This window comes from Schistocerca serialis, chromosome 12 (assembly GCF_023864345.2).
Source record: "Schistocerca serialis cubense isolate TAMUIC-IGC-003099 chromosome 12, iqSchSeri2.2, whole genome shotgun sequence".
Classification (NCBI taxonomy): domain Eukaryota; kingdom Metazoa; phylum Arthropoda; class Insecta; order Orthoptera; family Acrididae; genus Schistocerca; species Schistocerca serialis.
Genome location: NC_064649.1, coordinates 58,984,596 through 59,001,768, shown reverse-complemented (window position 1 = coordinate 59,001,768; position 17,173 = coordinate 58,984,596). Strand labels below are relative to the sequence as shown.

General features: G+C 46.9%; 1 protein-coding gene across 1 annotated transcript in view; it reads right to left on the bottom strand.

Moving 5' to 3' along the window:
* LOC126427931 (basic salivary proline-rich protein 2-like) overlaps positions 1-17,173 on the bottom strand; it is a gene marked incomplete at its 3' end in the record, with an annotated part of 51,684 nt that overhangs the window by 8,910 nt on the left and 25,601 nt on the right. The window contains 1 exon segment of the mRNA XM_050089825.1: positions 1,807-2,331. Coding sequence (XP_049945782.1) covers positions 1,807-2,331 — 525 coding nt within the window.

Sequence of the window (17,173 nt, the reverse complement as noted above, 5' to 3'; positions counted from 1 at the left end):
TCGTCGGCGGTGTGGCAGCGATTGGGAAGATGTGGCATTCTTACAGTGGTTTGGAATGGCGCAGTGGCATTATCCCAAGCGTCATGGTGTCGAGCGAATCGGTTAACACGTAGAAGCAGACCCTATAGGCGGCGCTGCACGCATCCTGGCGCACCTTTCAGCGCTTCTGTGCATAGTCGGTGGATTGGGCATGCACCAACGCCTTTAAATGGCCTCATAGCCAGAAATGCAGCGGATGCAATGGGGAGGCCATGCTGTCGGATCTCACTGAGCAGTCCATTGAACGTAAAATGTTGCAATAAGGGACTGTCATATGATACACACAAAATGGGGTGGTACCCCGTCGTGCATAAACTACAGTGGTTGTCTTTGTGCAAGGGTAACGTACTCCAATAGCGCTGGTGTTTCATTCCACATTAACCATGGTATGTAGCTCCTGTTCATCTGTCTGGTAAAGCGTTGTCATTAATTTCCTCACATAAATTTATACTTAAGGGCTCCTGATGCTTCATATCCATGATTGCTCGAGGATTTGAGTCTGCCTGCACGTACGTATCGTAGTAATCTGCTATCTCATCCGTTCTGTATCCTGCCTACATCACCGAATACTAAACATTACTCGTCACAAGTAAAACAATCTATATGTACAAGGGTATTGGCTTCCAGGCACGTAATTATAGGAAATTGTCTTCTAGTTTTGACCAATACTACCTCGTTTAGGGACATGCGACACTTCTTTTAAACACCCTGTATATTACATGGAATAGTTTCACTTTTTGGACCAAACAGCGTAAGTAATAGGACAGTAAAGAGTCAAATGGATGAGGTGATAGGAAAATTCACAGTAGCATCCACATGTTCTCAACAGACAAACTGAGTCTCTGTATGTATTTAGATTCCGGATAGTGCAAGTGATGTGAGGTTGAGGCTAGTGAGAGGCTCAGAGGATGGGTGTGTTTGGAGTATAAGTAGTCCAAATAATGGGAAATTCAGAGCAGTACCTACAAGTTCTAAAGAGCCAGATGGAGAGTTTACCTATTTGGAGTCACGACAGTCAATGTAATGTGTCAGATGAGGAACTGTACCTATTTTGAGACCAAGTAGTCGAAGTAATTGGGTGCTTTTGAACAGAATAGACAATTTCTGAATGCCTCAGGGAAAGAATTGTTTCCATTTGGAGTTCAGATTGTCTAGACGATGAGTTAATCGCAGGAGCATCCACAGGTTCTGCACAGCTGATCTGAAGGGTTGTAGCCTGAGCAGCTTCTACGATTTCTGGATGGTGCAGATGAAGAGTTGTTTCTATTTGAAGTTCAGATAACACAAGTGATGGGCAAATCAGATGTTCATCAACAGGTTTTGCACAGCTCAGTTCAAGGACTGTTTTTATGCAGAGTCCAAACAGTCGAAGTGACGACTGATTCACAGCAAGGTCAATAGCCATAATGACGATCTGTTTTATCCTGGAGTGCAGATATTCGAAATGATGGACGCTTCAGAGTTTAGCGCATCGGTTCTGAATGGCCCAGATGCGAGTCTGTTTGAGTTTGCAGTCTGAATGGTGCAAGTGATAGGTGATTCCGCATGTTCTGAAAGGTCTAGATGAAGAGCTGAGTTCGTTGTCCCATCCGAGTAATGATCAAATGAAAGGAGCACCCACAGGATCCGAATGGCCCAGACGTGGGTCTCCCTCAGTTTGGGGTCCTGATGGTCCAAACAATGAGTGGTTCAGACTAGCATCAAAGGACTCTTCCTGCATCGGATGCGGGGTCGACATTGGGAAGGCCCGGACGAGGGGCGACTGACCTGCGAGTGGCGGATGACGCCAGCGCCGGCGAGCGCCGCGGCGCCCGCGCCGTTGCCGCCGGCGAGCCCGGGCGGCGCGGCGCCGCCGAGGCCCACGTCTGGCGGGCAGTCGGCGTACGTCAGCCGCTTGGCCGGGATGTGCAGCGGGCCGGCCGACGTCGTCGTGCTGCCGGTGTTGGCGGGCGTGGCCTCGACGCTGGCGTCGCTGTGCGGCGGCGGCGGCGCCTGCTGCGGGGGCGGCGTCTGCTGCGGCTGCGGGGGCGGCGCGAGGGCGCCCGGGGGCGCGCCGGCGGAGGCGGCGGGCGTGCTGCTGCCGCTGGCGCTGCCGCTGCTCGTCGAGGTGGCGCTCGTCGGGCCGCCGCCGGTCGTGGGAGCCTGCGGGGGCGGCGCCGGGGGGCTGCCGGGCGTCGCGGCGGTCCTGCTGGGCGGCGGCGCCTGCGCCTGCTGCGGGGGCGGCGGCTGCTGCTGCTGCTGCGGGGGCGGCGGGGGCCCGGACGGTGGGGGCGGCGTCGCCTGGACTATCACCTGCAACACAGCGGGGAGCTTGCTGACTTTCTGGCAACACCGGAGGCGAGCAAGAGGCCGACTGCTGCACTTCTCGCTCGAGACACCAGTCGCGGGAGATGGGTTTGATCAGAGCGGCCCAAGTATTAACAGCAGTGGTTAACTTCTTCTGGCTAGTGAAAGAACGAGAGACTTGATGTTCTTGCAGGACGCTTGTAAGTAGGCTGTTTAGGTTTTCTTATTGGTAACGCCACGTAGCGCTCTGTATGAAAATCACTGGCTGTGCTGTGTGCAGTCTGTGGCTAGTTCGCATTGTTGTCTGCCATTGTAGTGTTGGGCAGTTGGCTGTTAACAGCGCGTAGCATTGCGCAGTTGGAGGTGAGCCACCATCAGTGGTGGATGTGGGGAGAGAGATGGCGGAATTTTGAGAGCGGATGATCTGGATGTGTGTCCATCAGAGACAGTGAATTTGTAAGACTGGATGTCATGAACTGATATATGTATTATGACTTTTGAACACTATTAAGGTAAATACAGTTTGTTCTCTATCAAAATCTTTCATTTGCTAACTATGCCTATCAGTAGTTAGTGCCTTCAGTAGTTTGAATCTTTTATTTAGCTGGCAGTATTGGCGCTCGCTGTATTGCAGTAGTTCGAGTAACGAAGATTTTTGTGAGGTAAGTGATTTGTGAAAGGTATAGGTTAATGTTAGTCAGGGCCATTCTTTTGTAGGGATTATTGAAAGTCCGATTGCGTTGCGCTAAAAATATTGTGTATCTGTTTAAGCACAGTCATTTATAATTTTTCTAAGGGGACGCTTCACGCTTACTAAACCAGTAGGGTAGGTCATGTTCAGTTATAAAAATAATGTGATAACCAATATTCATGCCGGCACAAACACACACACACACACACACACACACACACACACACACACACACACACACACACACACCTAATCATATCAGATGATTAGCCTTTACACAATTATTGTTGGTCGTTTGTTAACATCAATTTGCTTCAATATTTTTTGTAACTCTTCCAGTTGCATACTCTCTCTCCCTTTCCTTGTGTTTTTCTCGTCATAGGGGAGATTTTCGTCCTCTAAAAAAATTTATTTCATTGCCTACTTTGCAGTCAAACGCCCTCCCTGTTGCCATACAAGTCAGTTAAACTAAGGATGGGTCGTTGTGAATCGCATAAACTTTGTTCTGTGTTTTTGGATAGAACTTTCACAGACGGAACTGAGAAACTGTCTCAAAGCCAAACTCAGGCATTGGTAACTCTTGCATTTTCATAAACACTGCCAAGAAACGGTAAGGATCTAGGAAATAAGGTTCGACGTAGACGCATCTTGGCAAACGCAAGTACATACCGGCGCTGGTCTGTAAATAGTTCAGAGTTGCAGCAGTGATCAGCGTGCATGAACTCTGTGACCAACTTCCCTATGTATCAGGTCAGTGTGGATAACGGTAGTTCAAAGCATTAGATCGTTATCGAACTTTGTGAAGGGTCAGAAAGAATGCCTCGTGCTCGTGTGAGATGACGTAACCAGTAACTGACAGAGTTCCAAAGAGACGTAATTGTGGGTCTGCAATTGGCTGGGTGGTTATACGCGTATTTTGCAAAAATCCAGGCATGTGTGGTGTCTGATTGTGTCTGTGGCCCAACTGGATTGGGAACATAAAGAAACCTTGTGAGGCACTGCACAGAGATGTTAGGCTCAACATCACATTACGTGACATTCTACTTCGGCGCCGCAGGTGAATGGATATCTGCTACTGAATCTATCCTATCATCCTTTATAGTTGTTCTTAAATCACTTTTCTCTTTTATATTTTCCTATTTTAAAGCTGATGTATCTTGTAATAGATTTATAAGTATAATACTGCTGCGATTTACAGAAAAAAAGAGGACAAAGGATCTCCACGAGGACTCACCTCAATGTGGTGTTGCACAGGCAACAGAGCCCCAACTCTGTAGCGTAAGAGCTTCACTATGAGGGTCTACCATACTGTGCTCCTAGCACATCGTAAGTTCTTCATCTGCGCCTTCCATCTAGCAACAAATAATGGACTTACTGGCATCCCGAATCATTGCTCGGAGACCAGCTGAAGCAGAGCTGTGGATCACCAACGAATAAGTATGCGACCGTTGACACAACAACGTCGGCTTCAAAAAAAATGGTTCAAATGGCTCTGAGCACTATGGGACTTAACAGCTATGGTCATCAGTCCCGTAGAACTTAGAACTACTTAAACCTAACTAACCTAAGGACAGCACACAACACTCTGTCATCACGACAACGTCGGCTGCTGGCTTTATTGTGGTGTAATACTTGGTCGAGTAACGTCTGGTTCCTGCACTGCATTGGATGTTCACCGTCTAAGAGTATGTGGGTACCAAGGGGACGGGGCGAAGTATGCCAGTTGTTTTGCAGATCTACACTGGTGTTACCTCTAGAGCCAGGACGTAGGGCGCAGTCACTGACTACATCAAGTCACCTATGGCAGTGATTAAGGAAGCTCACGGCACAACATTACTTCACAGACATCCAGCGCCCTCTCACGAGACGCCATCCTCGTCAACAGGACAACGCTCACCCTCAGAAGGCTCACGACGCTACGTCCATCCTGGGTGATGTTCAGATGCTCCCTTGGCCACCACAATCGCTCGATCTGTCCGCAAAAGAACATCTGTGGGGCTAGTTCTGACGTCAAATCGATCGCAGTGCCAATATCCACCATATCGAAACCCGGTTACAAAGTTTCGGCCCAACAACTGCGTTGTGAGTGTCTTCCCAAACAAATCATTGCACGTATTCTGGCCCAAGTGGGTCCAGGAACTTGCCACTGAGAAGGACCCAGAAGCGGGCTCCTATTGCCCATTTTGTAGTTGATGTCTTCAATTTTTAATCAATGAAATAAAGGCAACATAACCACTAAAGCGTGAAATTTTGCGTCACTTCCTCATCTTTTTATAGGCTGGCATATCTTTTTTGGTTTTTAGAGGCTGGATATAGCTCTGAAGTTATTCAAGATCCTGTACGTTACGTAACATGAAGTAAAAAATATTTTAGTTTAGTTGATACTGTATCAAATGTGTTACACTGCGGAGCAGTACACGTAAAAGAGATTGTGATTTAAATCAAAATGCAGCAATAAAGTACAAAATGGATACATTAACGTCGTCACAAATATCCCGTCACAAACAGTGTCGTCAGCACGTAATAAGGTTGTACTGTACGTTCAGCCACTTGCTAGCTGCATCACACACAAAGGCACCGGTGGTACTTGGTGAGTAGTTCCGTATTTCACCTATTTTACATTCATGGATCTCCGTCAAGAGATCGATTGCACATTTGGTGGACTTGCGTGACCAGAATACACTAAAAAAAAGCATAAGATTGCGTTTAACGTCCCGTCGACATCGAGGTCGTCGGAGACGGAGCACTAGCTCGGATTGTGTCAAGGTTGGAGCAGGAAATCGGCCGTTCCCTTTCAAAGGGACCATCCAGGCAGTTACCTGCAGTGATTTAGGAAGATCACGGAAAACAAAAATCTCTATGGCTGGACACGGATTTGAGCCGTCGTTCTCCCAAATGTGAATCCATTGTGATAACCACTGCCCCACCTCGCTCGATCCCGGAACACACTGCCTTGTGGAGTGTGTGGTGCAGGCAGCTGAGACACAGTCACATGAGACCCCAAGATTCTGAAACAAATAGGCCGATCTCAACACACCTGGTGAGAAATTATCGACCGCACTACGCAAGGAGTACACATCAACTTGCCCACGCAGAGTAACACTGCTGAGAACTCAAAATGACAAAACCAACGCAGACAGCGACTCCGTCTGCCTCTCGTAAACACACAAGAAAACAGCACAACACAAACCAAATAAACACCTGTTACACATTACACGAATGTAGAATACAGCGGTGTCCAAACTAATTGGGACAAGACGAATAAACTTTAACTGTGCACACTTACTACTGTATGTATAATACAGTTAGTTGCTCAGTAAATATTAAAAACTATATGTGTCCTCCATGTGCTTTTAATGAGCTTCCGAAAACGTCGTAGCATAGATCCGACCAGCCTAAAGCAAATGTTTCATAGCCTGTCATCATGTAACCACAATTTGACCACATTTACTAACATGCATTGTTTTGCTGAAGAGTCAATTTTATCAAGACGCCTCTACGCAATACTTCATAAATTGTCCATAGAATTTAAGTCTGATGAACTACTAGGCCACTGAAGTACATAATATTATTTTCTCTACTAAACGTCTTGACGTCTTTAGAAGTGTGATACGGGGCCAAATCATGGTGAAACGTTGCTCAACCATCAGCAACGGTCTGTACGAATGGCACAAACCTCCAAATAAGAATTTCCATACATTTAGTGTAAATCATCATGCTAGCAACTGGAGCAAGAGGCACAGGTTCACAAGCAGTGAAAAAACGTTAAAGCATGTTTTGGGAAGGGTATTTTACAGTCTGTTCAAGAAGCTCAACTCTAATTGCCTCATAAGTGCTTGGCCTGACAAGCACTGCTCTGTAACCCTGAACAATAAAATGTGACTCATCATTGAAAATTACACGTTTCCTGTTACTGAAAAGTCCAATATTTCTATATTTTGGTCCATACTAACCATCTTTTTTCATGTCAGGTGTTAACAACCGCTTTCGTGAATTATACCATACCTTTGAAGGGCCAGTTTGACCCCCAGTAGCCATTAAATCTCTCTGAAGGTCCTTACTTGTGAGGATGAATTCTACTGTTTCTATATAGGGTTTTGTCAGTTTTGGGGTTAGTTTTTCGTTTCCGTACACATCTGTCTTTTCTCTTTGGACACAATGAGCCCGTATCACTATATGCTCTGAGAAGTCCAGGTTTTCCCCATACCAACAACAGAGGCAAAGTCTCTTATAGTCACAGATCTGTGTGTTCTTGAAGAGCAATTGTTTTTTGGCTGCTTAGGCGAAATATCAATTTTAACAAAAACACGAAGTTCTTGTGGCGAGAACATGGAAGTAACACACACTGTTGATACAAACAAGCGCTCAGTTGAACTGGAAGGGACGTACAATGGTTGTTCATAGTCAAGGCCACAGTAGTCGGCCAAGAGTCCAATAATTGGGTGCATAAAATTTGTTACAGTTAATCATTTTCAGTTCCTTGTAAAATGAGTTTTTCGCAATTAACTTGCACACTGTTATCTTATCATACTGACGTTAGGCCACAACGAAAACGTAATAAGTAGAAAGCCTAGCTTGTCGGACCTCATCTCCCGCTGGCAGGACACTTGTTTGATCCGCGGTATCTTATTAATATACGATCAAATGTGTCAGAAATATCGCAACATTGCCCGCTATTCCTTACAAGTTAGTGAAAAGCGAACCTCGATAAACGCAGTTAGCTATTAAAACTGCAAACAAAGACCGGCAGTTGACAGCGAAATTTTAGTTCTAGCACTTGTATAGTGCATTTACCTAGAATACATGATTAAATTTATATGAGATCTTGTGTAATACAGAGTGAGGAATTTAGTACACAGTGCTGCCACCTCTGCGAGCGGCAGTCCGGAACTGGCCATGGATGAGAGATACGGATATGTTTATGTGAAAGTTTGTCAACAAAAAATCGTTCAAATGGTTCTGAGCACTATGGGATTTAACATCTATGGTCATCAGTCTCATAGAACTTAGAACTACTTAAACCTAACTAACCTAAGGACATAACACAACACCCAGTCATCACGAAGCAGAGAAAATCCCTGACCCCGCCGGCAATCGAACCCGGGAACCCGGGCGCGGGAAGCGAGAACGCTACCGCACGACCACGAGCTGCGGACGAAAGTTACTCAACCCTAGCGGCTTTCGAGAGTTGCATGCTGGTGTTTTGGCAACCCATGACTAGATCTTCTCAATGGGTGATGCAGTTGGAGAACGTGCTGGCCAGGGCAACAGCTGTACATCCTCTGTATCGCGTTAGATCAGAACAGTAACGGCAACATGTGGTCTTGGCTAATCTGGATGAAAGACAGTGTCATAGCGAGTTCAAAAATAGGGCGCTCCACATGTGATCGTGACACCAAAACATCACTCCCGCTGCTGGACACGTAGGACGATGAAGAATGCCGTCTGGCCACGTTAGTATTCCTCGGAGCCTCCACTCACCGATACATACATGTTGTATTCTCCGCCTTTGTTCGTCGCCAACGTGCAGTAACCACTCACATATCGCACGTAGAGGGGGGTATAAAGCGCATTGGGGAGATGCAGAGAACAGTGGAGTCGTTGTCGTAATGTGAAAACGGAGCAGTTTACCTGACTTCTATAAAGGGAATGACCTGGGCTTTCAGGTCAAGGATGGAACCATCTGCGAAACTGCTCCGTTTGTGAACTTCGCGTGCTGTCGTGGTAAACGTATATCGTGCATGGCAAAACGGCGCCGTCCAAAACGGTCCCAGAGCCAACTGCTGTTCACCGCTGGCGATGGATGACACAGGTGAAGGACGAGTGCGGAGAATACACGTGCAACTGTTGTGCAACTGACCGCCAAGATGAACCACGAGTCTACCAATGGTGCCTGCTCGATGACCGTTCAGCGAACGTTGCTGCATGTGGGACTCCGAAGCAGCCGGCTCGTTCACGCAACCATGCTGACTGCTGTCCATCAGTGACGAAGACTGGCATTTGCACGTCACTACTGCCAATGGATGTCCACTGAGTGGTGAAAAGTAGCCCTTTCTGGTAAATCACATTTCAAGCTCCGTCGAACAGACGACCGTTGGCGCTTACGGCGTGAAGCGTCTGAAACCAAACACTCTGCAATCGCTATGGGCTGGGGAATGTTGTTTTCGTTGAATTCCCTGAGTGACATTGACATTCTGAACGGCAAAGTACAGGGTGTCCGAAAAGACTTTCCCTGAATAAATAAATTGATAACTCAGGCTAGGAGTAAGATACAAATATGAAACTTGTTTCGAACTGTTTACAACTATCAAAGTTGTTTTTCTGTTTTAGGTTCACAGTACGTAGGTAGTCGATGAGGTGCATTGCCCAAGAAGCCATGTTAACCAATCAGGAGAAGGCACAGTGTGTCCTGTGGTACCATGAGACACGATCACCACCCACAGTGCAGAGACACTTCCAGACAACATTTGGAAGGAATCCACCTGACGTCAAGAGCATTAAAGCCTGGTTGCTGACCTTCCAAGGTCTGGTCGACCAAGAACCTCAGCAGACAGGGTGGAAGCTGTAAGGCAGTCTTATGTACGAAGTCCGAAGAAATCGGTGCGCAGGACCTCACGTGAATTACAGATGCCAAAAAGCTCTCTCCATGACATTTTACACAAACGTTTATTTTTTCGTGCATACAAAGTGCAAATCGTTCAGGCCTTGTTGCCCAATGACAGTACACGTCGATATGACTTTGCGGTCGAAATGCTATCGCTTATTGAGGACGATGATGGTTATCTCTGACGAATTGCCTTTTCCGACGAAGCAACCTTCTTTGTCAGTGGAGTAGTGAATCACCATAATGTGCGCATATGGGGTTCACAACCCCTGGCGAGGTCATGGAGTGCACCAGAGGCTGTCCAAAGGTGAATTTTTGGTGCGCGCTATTGCACGATCGAAATATAGGGCCATTCTTCTTCGCTGAGGCTACCGTCACATCTGCAGTGTATCTGGACATGTTGCAACTGTATGCTGTTCCTCAGCTGCTTCAGTATCACCCCAATGTCTTGTTTCAGCAAGACGGTGCACCGCCTCATTGGGGTTTGGACGTCCGTGCCTATCTCGATATGACCTTTCCTGGGCGATGGATTGGTCGTGATGGGCCAACGGTTTGGCCTCCACGCTCTCCTTACATAACACCATTAGACTTCTTTTTATCGAGCGAGGTGGCGCAGTGGTTAGACACTGGACTCGCATTCGGGAGGACGACGGTTCAATCCCGCGTCCGGCCATCCTGATTTAGGTTTTCCGTGATTTCCCTAAATCGCTCCAGGCAAATGCAGGGATGGTTCCTTTCAAAGGGCACGGCCGACTTCCTTCCCCGTCCTTCACTAATCCGATGAGACCGATGACCTCGCTGTCTGGTCTTCTTCCCCGAAACAACCAACCAACCAACTTCTTTTCATGGGGTTATGTCAAGGACGAGGTCTACCGAATACGTGTACCAGATCTTGAAACCCTGCGGCAACGGATAACCACAGTCGTTGAATCGATCCCTCCAGTGATGTTGGCTAATGTGTGGACGGAAATTGAATATCGCCTAGATGTGCTACGTGCTACCAAGGGTGCTCAAGTGGCAGTTTACTGATGTGTGAAAAAAAGTTTGTAAACAATTAGAGACTAGTTTCATATTTGTATCTTACTTCTAGCATGAGTTATCAATTTATGTAATCAGGGAAAGACTTTTCGGACACCCCGTATGTATCTGTCCTGTCCTTGGGGCCATGTTCACCCCTACACGCAGGTTGTTTCTCCTCTTCATGATTGTATATACCAGCAGGATAATGCAGCGTGTCAGACAGCTCGCCGTGTACGTATGTGGTTCGAAAAGCACCAGAATGAGTTTCCCGTGCTTCCCTGGCCACCAAATTCCCTGGATCTGTGGGACCACCGTAATCGGGCTGTTGGTGGCGAGAAACGAAGGGCAGCTGGCCAAGGCACTGTAGTCGCCATGTCTCCACAACCGTGTCGGTACCTCGCAGGATATCACTGCCTGGCCCTCCCTGCTGCGAAATGTCGTTTGTCACGTGTTCGCATTAATGTGAGTGGATAGTGCACTAACGATCCACGTAGCATCGGGGCTCAGCAGGTAAGTATACACGGTGTGAGTGTTGTCGCTGGGCGCATCACTGCCGGAGCGCCTCTCTCTGCTGCCGCAACAAAGATCGTGCTACTACAGACTTCTTCACACAGTGCGTGTGGATATTTGTAGTGCTGCAAAGAAATCTACTTACTGACTCAAGCTACGTGGCGCAGCAGTATGACCCTGCGTGGCTGACTGAACAATACGACAGTAAAGACGCTGCATTGGGTTAGTACCACTTTCCTGAACTCATCGATTTCATATCTGCCTAACGGTCACAGAATCCCGAAAAATGCGAGTAGCGATACCGCTGAATGACAAATCGCAGTGTCAATAAGCTACGATCCCTCACTATCGAATTTCGAAACGAGCTTGTGGAAATTTTTCCAACTTACACGAGACAGAACACGGCCTTCTACCAAATAACCAAATTCAAATGCGATTTTTGAATGAGAAGACACTTGTCTAATCTCTCCCCACATACAGAATGCAGGTGGCGCCCCTCCTGCCTACACTGAGGTGACAAAAGGCATGGGACACCTCCGAATATCGTGTCGCATCTCCTATTGCCCGGCGTAGTGCAGCAGCTCAACGTGGCAAGGATTCAACAAGAGCCGGCTGCGGTGGCCGAGCGGTTCTAGACGCTACAGTCTGGAACCGCGCGACCGCTACGGTCGCAGGTTCGAATCCTGCCTCGGGCATGGATGTGTGTGATGTCGTTAGGTTAGTTAGGTTTAAGCAGTTCTAAGTTGTAGTGGACTGATGACCCCAGCAGTTGTCCCATAGTGCTCAGAGCCATTGAACAAGACTTTGGAAGTCATCTGCAGAAATTCTGAGTCATGCTGCTTCCACAGGCGCCCGTCAGTGCGAAAGTGTCCCACAAATGTTAGATGGGATTCCTGTCGGGTGATCTGGGTCGCCAAACCATTCGATCGAACTGTCCAGAAAGTTCTTCAAACCAATCGCGGGCAATAGTGGCCCGCTGACACGGCGCTCTGTCACCCATAATATTCCATCGTTATTTGGGAACAAGAAGCCAATGAAAGACTGAAAATGGTATCCTAGTAGCAGAACATGACCATCTACAGTCAGTGATCGGTTCAGCTGGACCAGAGGGCCCAAACCATCCCATCGAAACACACTCCAAGCCATTATGGAGCCACCACCGGCTTGCATAGTGCTTTTTTGACAACTCGGGTCCACCGCTTCGTGGGATCTGCGCCACATTCGAACCATAGCATCAGCTCTTACCAGCTGAAATCGCGACTGCCAAAGGTTCTACATTCGCCTAGGGTCCAATGGATATAGTCACGAGCCCAGGAGAGGTGCTATAAGCGATAAGTTTCCTTTAATTTCCGTCTATGGTCACAATTTTGTTCTGTTTGACAGATTACCGGTTTCGGTCTTTAATGACCATCATCATATCTGTCTCATAAAATCAAAGTCCTAATTCACTGCAACCATAGTGGCATAGTCAACTATTAAATGCATTTAATAGTTGACTATGCCACTATGGCTGCAGTGCATTAGGACTTTGATTTTATGATGGTCTGTCAAACAGAATAAAATTGTGACCATAGACGGAAATTAAAGGAAACTTATTACATATACGGGTCACTGTGTTTTTTCCCGACGCTGTCGCAGCTTGTGAAGCTATAAGCGATGTCGTGCTGATAGCAAAGGCACTAGCGTAGGTCGTTTGCTGCCATAGACCATTAACGTCAAATTTTGCGCTCTGTCCTAACGGATACGTTAAGACAGTGCACTGCAGTTATTCCATGCAGTGTTGCTTGTCTGTTAGCACCGACAGATCTACGCAAACGCCGGTGTTCTCGGCCGCTGCGTTGTCCGTGGTGAGGGGTATTGCCTGGCTTGGTGTTCTCGGCACACTCTTGACTCCGGGGATCTTGGTTCAAATGGTTCAAATGGCTCTGAGCACTATGGGACTTAACTGCTGAGGTCATCAATCCCTTAGAACTACTTAAACCTAGCTAATCTAAGCACATCACACACATGCATGCCCGAGGCAGCATTCGAACCTGCGACCGTAGCGGTCGCGTGGTTCCAGACTGAAGTGCTTAGAACCGCTCAGCCACACCGGCCGACGGGGATCTTGGGATATTGCATTCAGTAACGAGTTTAGAAGTGGAATGTCTCACGCATCCAGCTCCAGCTACCATTCCGTGTTCAAAGTCTGTTAATTCTCACCGTGTGGCCACAATCATCAGAAACCTTTTCACATGAATCGCCCTGAGTACAAACGAGAGCTCCGCCATTGCATTGCCGTTTTGTACCACCATCTGTATATGCGCATATCGTTATACCAATTCTTTAGTTCCCTCAGTGTAATGCAACGCCTCATCAGTTCAGGCATACGCGGGTCATACCAACAGCGATGGTTTATTCGGAACAGACTAGCAGAACTCGTCTTCCAGCAAAGTTAAAGACTTATTCCTTGGTATCATGTTCTTTGAAACTTATTGTATGGTCCAGAATTATGTGGAAGAATCTGGTTTTGTGTGCACCTTCGCTCAAAATGGTTCAAATGGCTCTGAGCACTATGGGAAATAACATCTGAGGTCATCAGTCCCCTAGAACTTAGAACTACGTAAACCTAACCTAAGGACATCACACACATCCATGCCCGAGGCAGGATTCGAACCTGCGACTGTAGCGGTCACGCGGTTCCACACTGAAGCGCCTAGAACCGCTCGTCCACCACGGCCGGCCACCTTCGCTCATTTGCGGAAATTACGAAGAGGTTTCACTTATTAATTCTGTGACAAAATCGCCTCCTAATGTTTAAAACTGATAATCAACGCTTTCGTGACAATATACTGAGTACCGCAGTCAACAACTACTGGAATAAACCCTCAGACGATTTGTAAAATTTTAGCGATCGTGGATCCTCCGAGTCTGTTCACTATTTATTTTCCGTTTCTACATCTACAGTACATAAGTGATCTTACTGTGTGCGGCGGTGGATATTTCTGGTTCCACTATTATCTCTCCCTGTTCCATTCGAGAATAGTGCATGGGAACAATGAAGTCGGAAACCTCTGTCTAAACTCTAATTTCGCTGATTATATCGTTGTCGTAATTTCGTGAGACGTATATTGGAGGGAGCGATACGTTGTCCGCCTCTTCATGGCAAATACCATATCTTCCAGTAAGCCTCGCCGTAAAGCACAACGCCTTTCTCGAAGCACCTGCCACTAGAATTCGTTAAGCATATCCTTAATGCTCTCGCGCTCACTAAAATGATATCCCATCGACATTGTAGAACATCTCTTCGTGCCCCTCAGGTCTTACACCGACGGGAAACCCGCAAATGCATCAGACACAAACGATCAACTCTGGGACCTGATGACGCAAGGTAAAAGCACAGATAGCTTATACGCACGGGTCGTGTGTCGCAACGCGACGTCACTGTTTTTTTTTTTTGTGGGCTGTCCTACGTTTGACCCCTCTTGACTCTGTATACTCATGTTTTTCAACCACCTGTTTCTCCTTCCTCCTCTTTCGTTTCTCTATTTCAGTTCCGAAGATGACACTGTGATGCAATCCTGTCTTGCCAGCAACCACACACACGTTGGCAGTTCCAATGTTGAACTCTGCACTACTTTCTATTTATGTGCCTGTTCCGCATTCTTAGCTGCGTTAACGGACCGAAGTTACGAGCAGACCATACGCGTTTTATCACTCTCCAAACAGCCGCATCCTTGGCAGAGGTCGCTAACGCAGGCCTGTGTGGTGGCGCTCGACTCGGAAGTAAGGCGGTTCGAATCCTGGTGGTGAATGAAATGTTCACTGTCAGTATTTGGTCGGCAAGGGAGGGACAGATGGTCACGTAAAGTTATCGATCACCGGACTTACTGCCAGTGCCCTGTGTTAAATTACAGACGTCTCGGCTGTGTCTCATGAAGCGATGGCAGGTGACATTGTTGATGGTGATCCACCAATCTGTCGGGAACGTTAAGTCCTGCGGCCCACTTAGTGTTATTCGAGGGGGGAGGAGAGGGGGGGGGGGGGTAGGCTATGTGGTGGCATCAGGTATCACCCGCTCTCTTCTCTCATCATCATACAATACAAACATACCACTACACCATATACGCATCCAGTCCACTAACCTGCGTTCCTCAGCTGCACATGTGACACAAGTCTGATGTATCCGCGAGGAAAAAGGCCAATGTGTGCGGAGGAAGTATTCCCTTTCTAATAGCCGGCTGAACTTACCCGTGGTATTTCCTATCAACTTCGTCCGAAAAGACCTCGGAAGGTTCAACCGGTACCGACCGACCGTCGCGTCATCCTCAGCCGATACGAGTCACCAGATGTGGATATGGAAGGCCACGTGCCCAGCACACTATTGTCAGTTCTCGTCACCGTGGCCACTAATTCTCAATCAAGTAGCTCCGCAATTGGCGTCACAAGGGCTACGCACGTCCCGCTTGCCAATAGCGCTTGGTAGAACCGGACTGTCAGCCATCCAAGTGCTAGCCAAGCCCGATAGAGCTTCACTTCGGTGATGCCACGGGTTCTCGTATTACCACTTTGGCAAGGCCGTTGGCACTCTCACAATACGGAAATTCAAAGAATTCAGTTGCAAGACGACCATACATAGGGTGTTTCCGTTATTATGATACAAATTTTACGAATGATGGAGGACATTGAGCGAATCGCTTTTAAACAGGGAACTCCGGTAAATGATTGAGTCGGAAGTTATGAAGCATGGCTAGTGCAGTGGAATACGTGAACGCACAAGTCGTTATTCGCATAATTTTTTTCTTATTTACGTGAGAGCTAACGAAGTAGGGCGGTGAAAGCCAACCAATGCAGACCTGTATTATGAGATGTATAGACAGGAAACTCGATTGAAGATCGTTTTAGACGAGAGACTTTCTGTTCAAAATGCGCTACTCTTGGAAGATGCGCGTCAGGCAGCCGCGTGTAAATCAGTTGCCAGTCACGTCGGGAGTTGATAACTGACGTCGTGTGATGAACTGACTGTGCGAAGTGAGGAGCTGTAAATTCCAGTGTGTGCTGAAGACGCCGAACGCGTAAGAACAGGCGACTGGGAAGTTGTGTGTTTACAGAGGAAGTTAACCTATTCTGGCCGAGCTCACTCCTTATGTAGTATGGTTCTTGGGCTTTTGTGTCTCCTTAATCATTATTTATTGCTCCATGTATCGTCTTAGCACCTTGCAAAGTTCGCGTGACGACTTAGTATATTTCCTAGTAGTGTCCTCCCCTCAAGAGAGACAAAATATCTGACGGTAAAAAATTATTTACGTTTTACAGTACATAGACTAAGAAACAAGCTAGACAGTGCGTAAACAACAACGGAGATAGATAAAATTTTAGTGAAAATTGTTTGAACAGTCAAAAAGTCACATTTATTGAACGAGTAAAGTAGTTTTCAATTTTTTTGGCATTTACAATGAAAACAAGATACAAAGGATAAAGCATTTTAAATACTGTGTAATATATTTCTAGATATACATTTTCTCGAGCAAGTAAATTGCTAATGCTTTCCTTATTTTTCAGTTCTCAGCAGTGTGGAGAGCTTACAGTACGACCTCTTTCAAGAATATCCAATATTAACTTTTCTCTTTCATTAATAAAATCTGTTTTCATTCATAGTTTCTTATCTTGTTACTACATTGCCACTTTTTATAAGAAGGGCGGTATCTTGTAACCTCAGTTTCTCCTTTCTGGCACCGAGCTGCACAGCGGACAGTTCTCACAACACAGGCAACTTCGGCGCTGGCATCTAAAGGAAAACGGCCAGTCGAGACAGACGAGGCACAGTAGAGGAACAGAACGCCAGGGGCTCTGGAGTAGACGCACTTGCCACGCGCTTTCGATTGAGACAAAAACGTCGCTTGCGTTAAAGGTGCTTAGGGAAATGCAGATAATAGCATGCATGATATGTATGCGTTATCCCAATACGAAGGAGCCGCACTATGGGAGCAAACTGTTTAGGTCATCCATCCATAGGCTTACGAACTACTTAATCTAACTTAAAC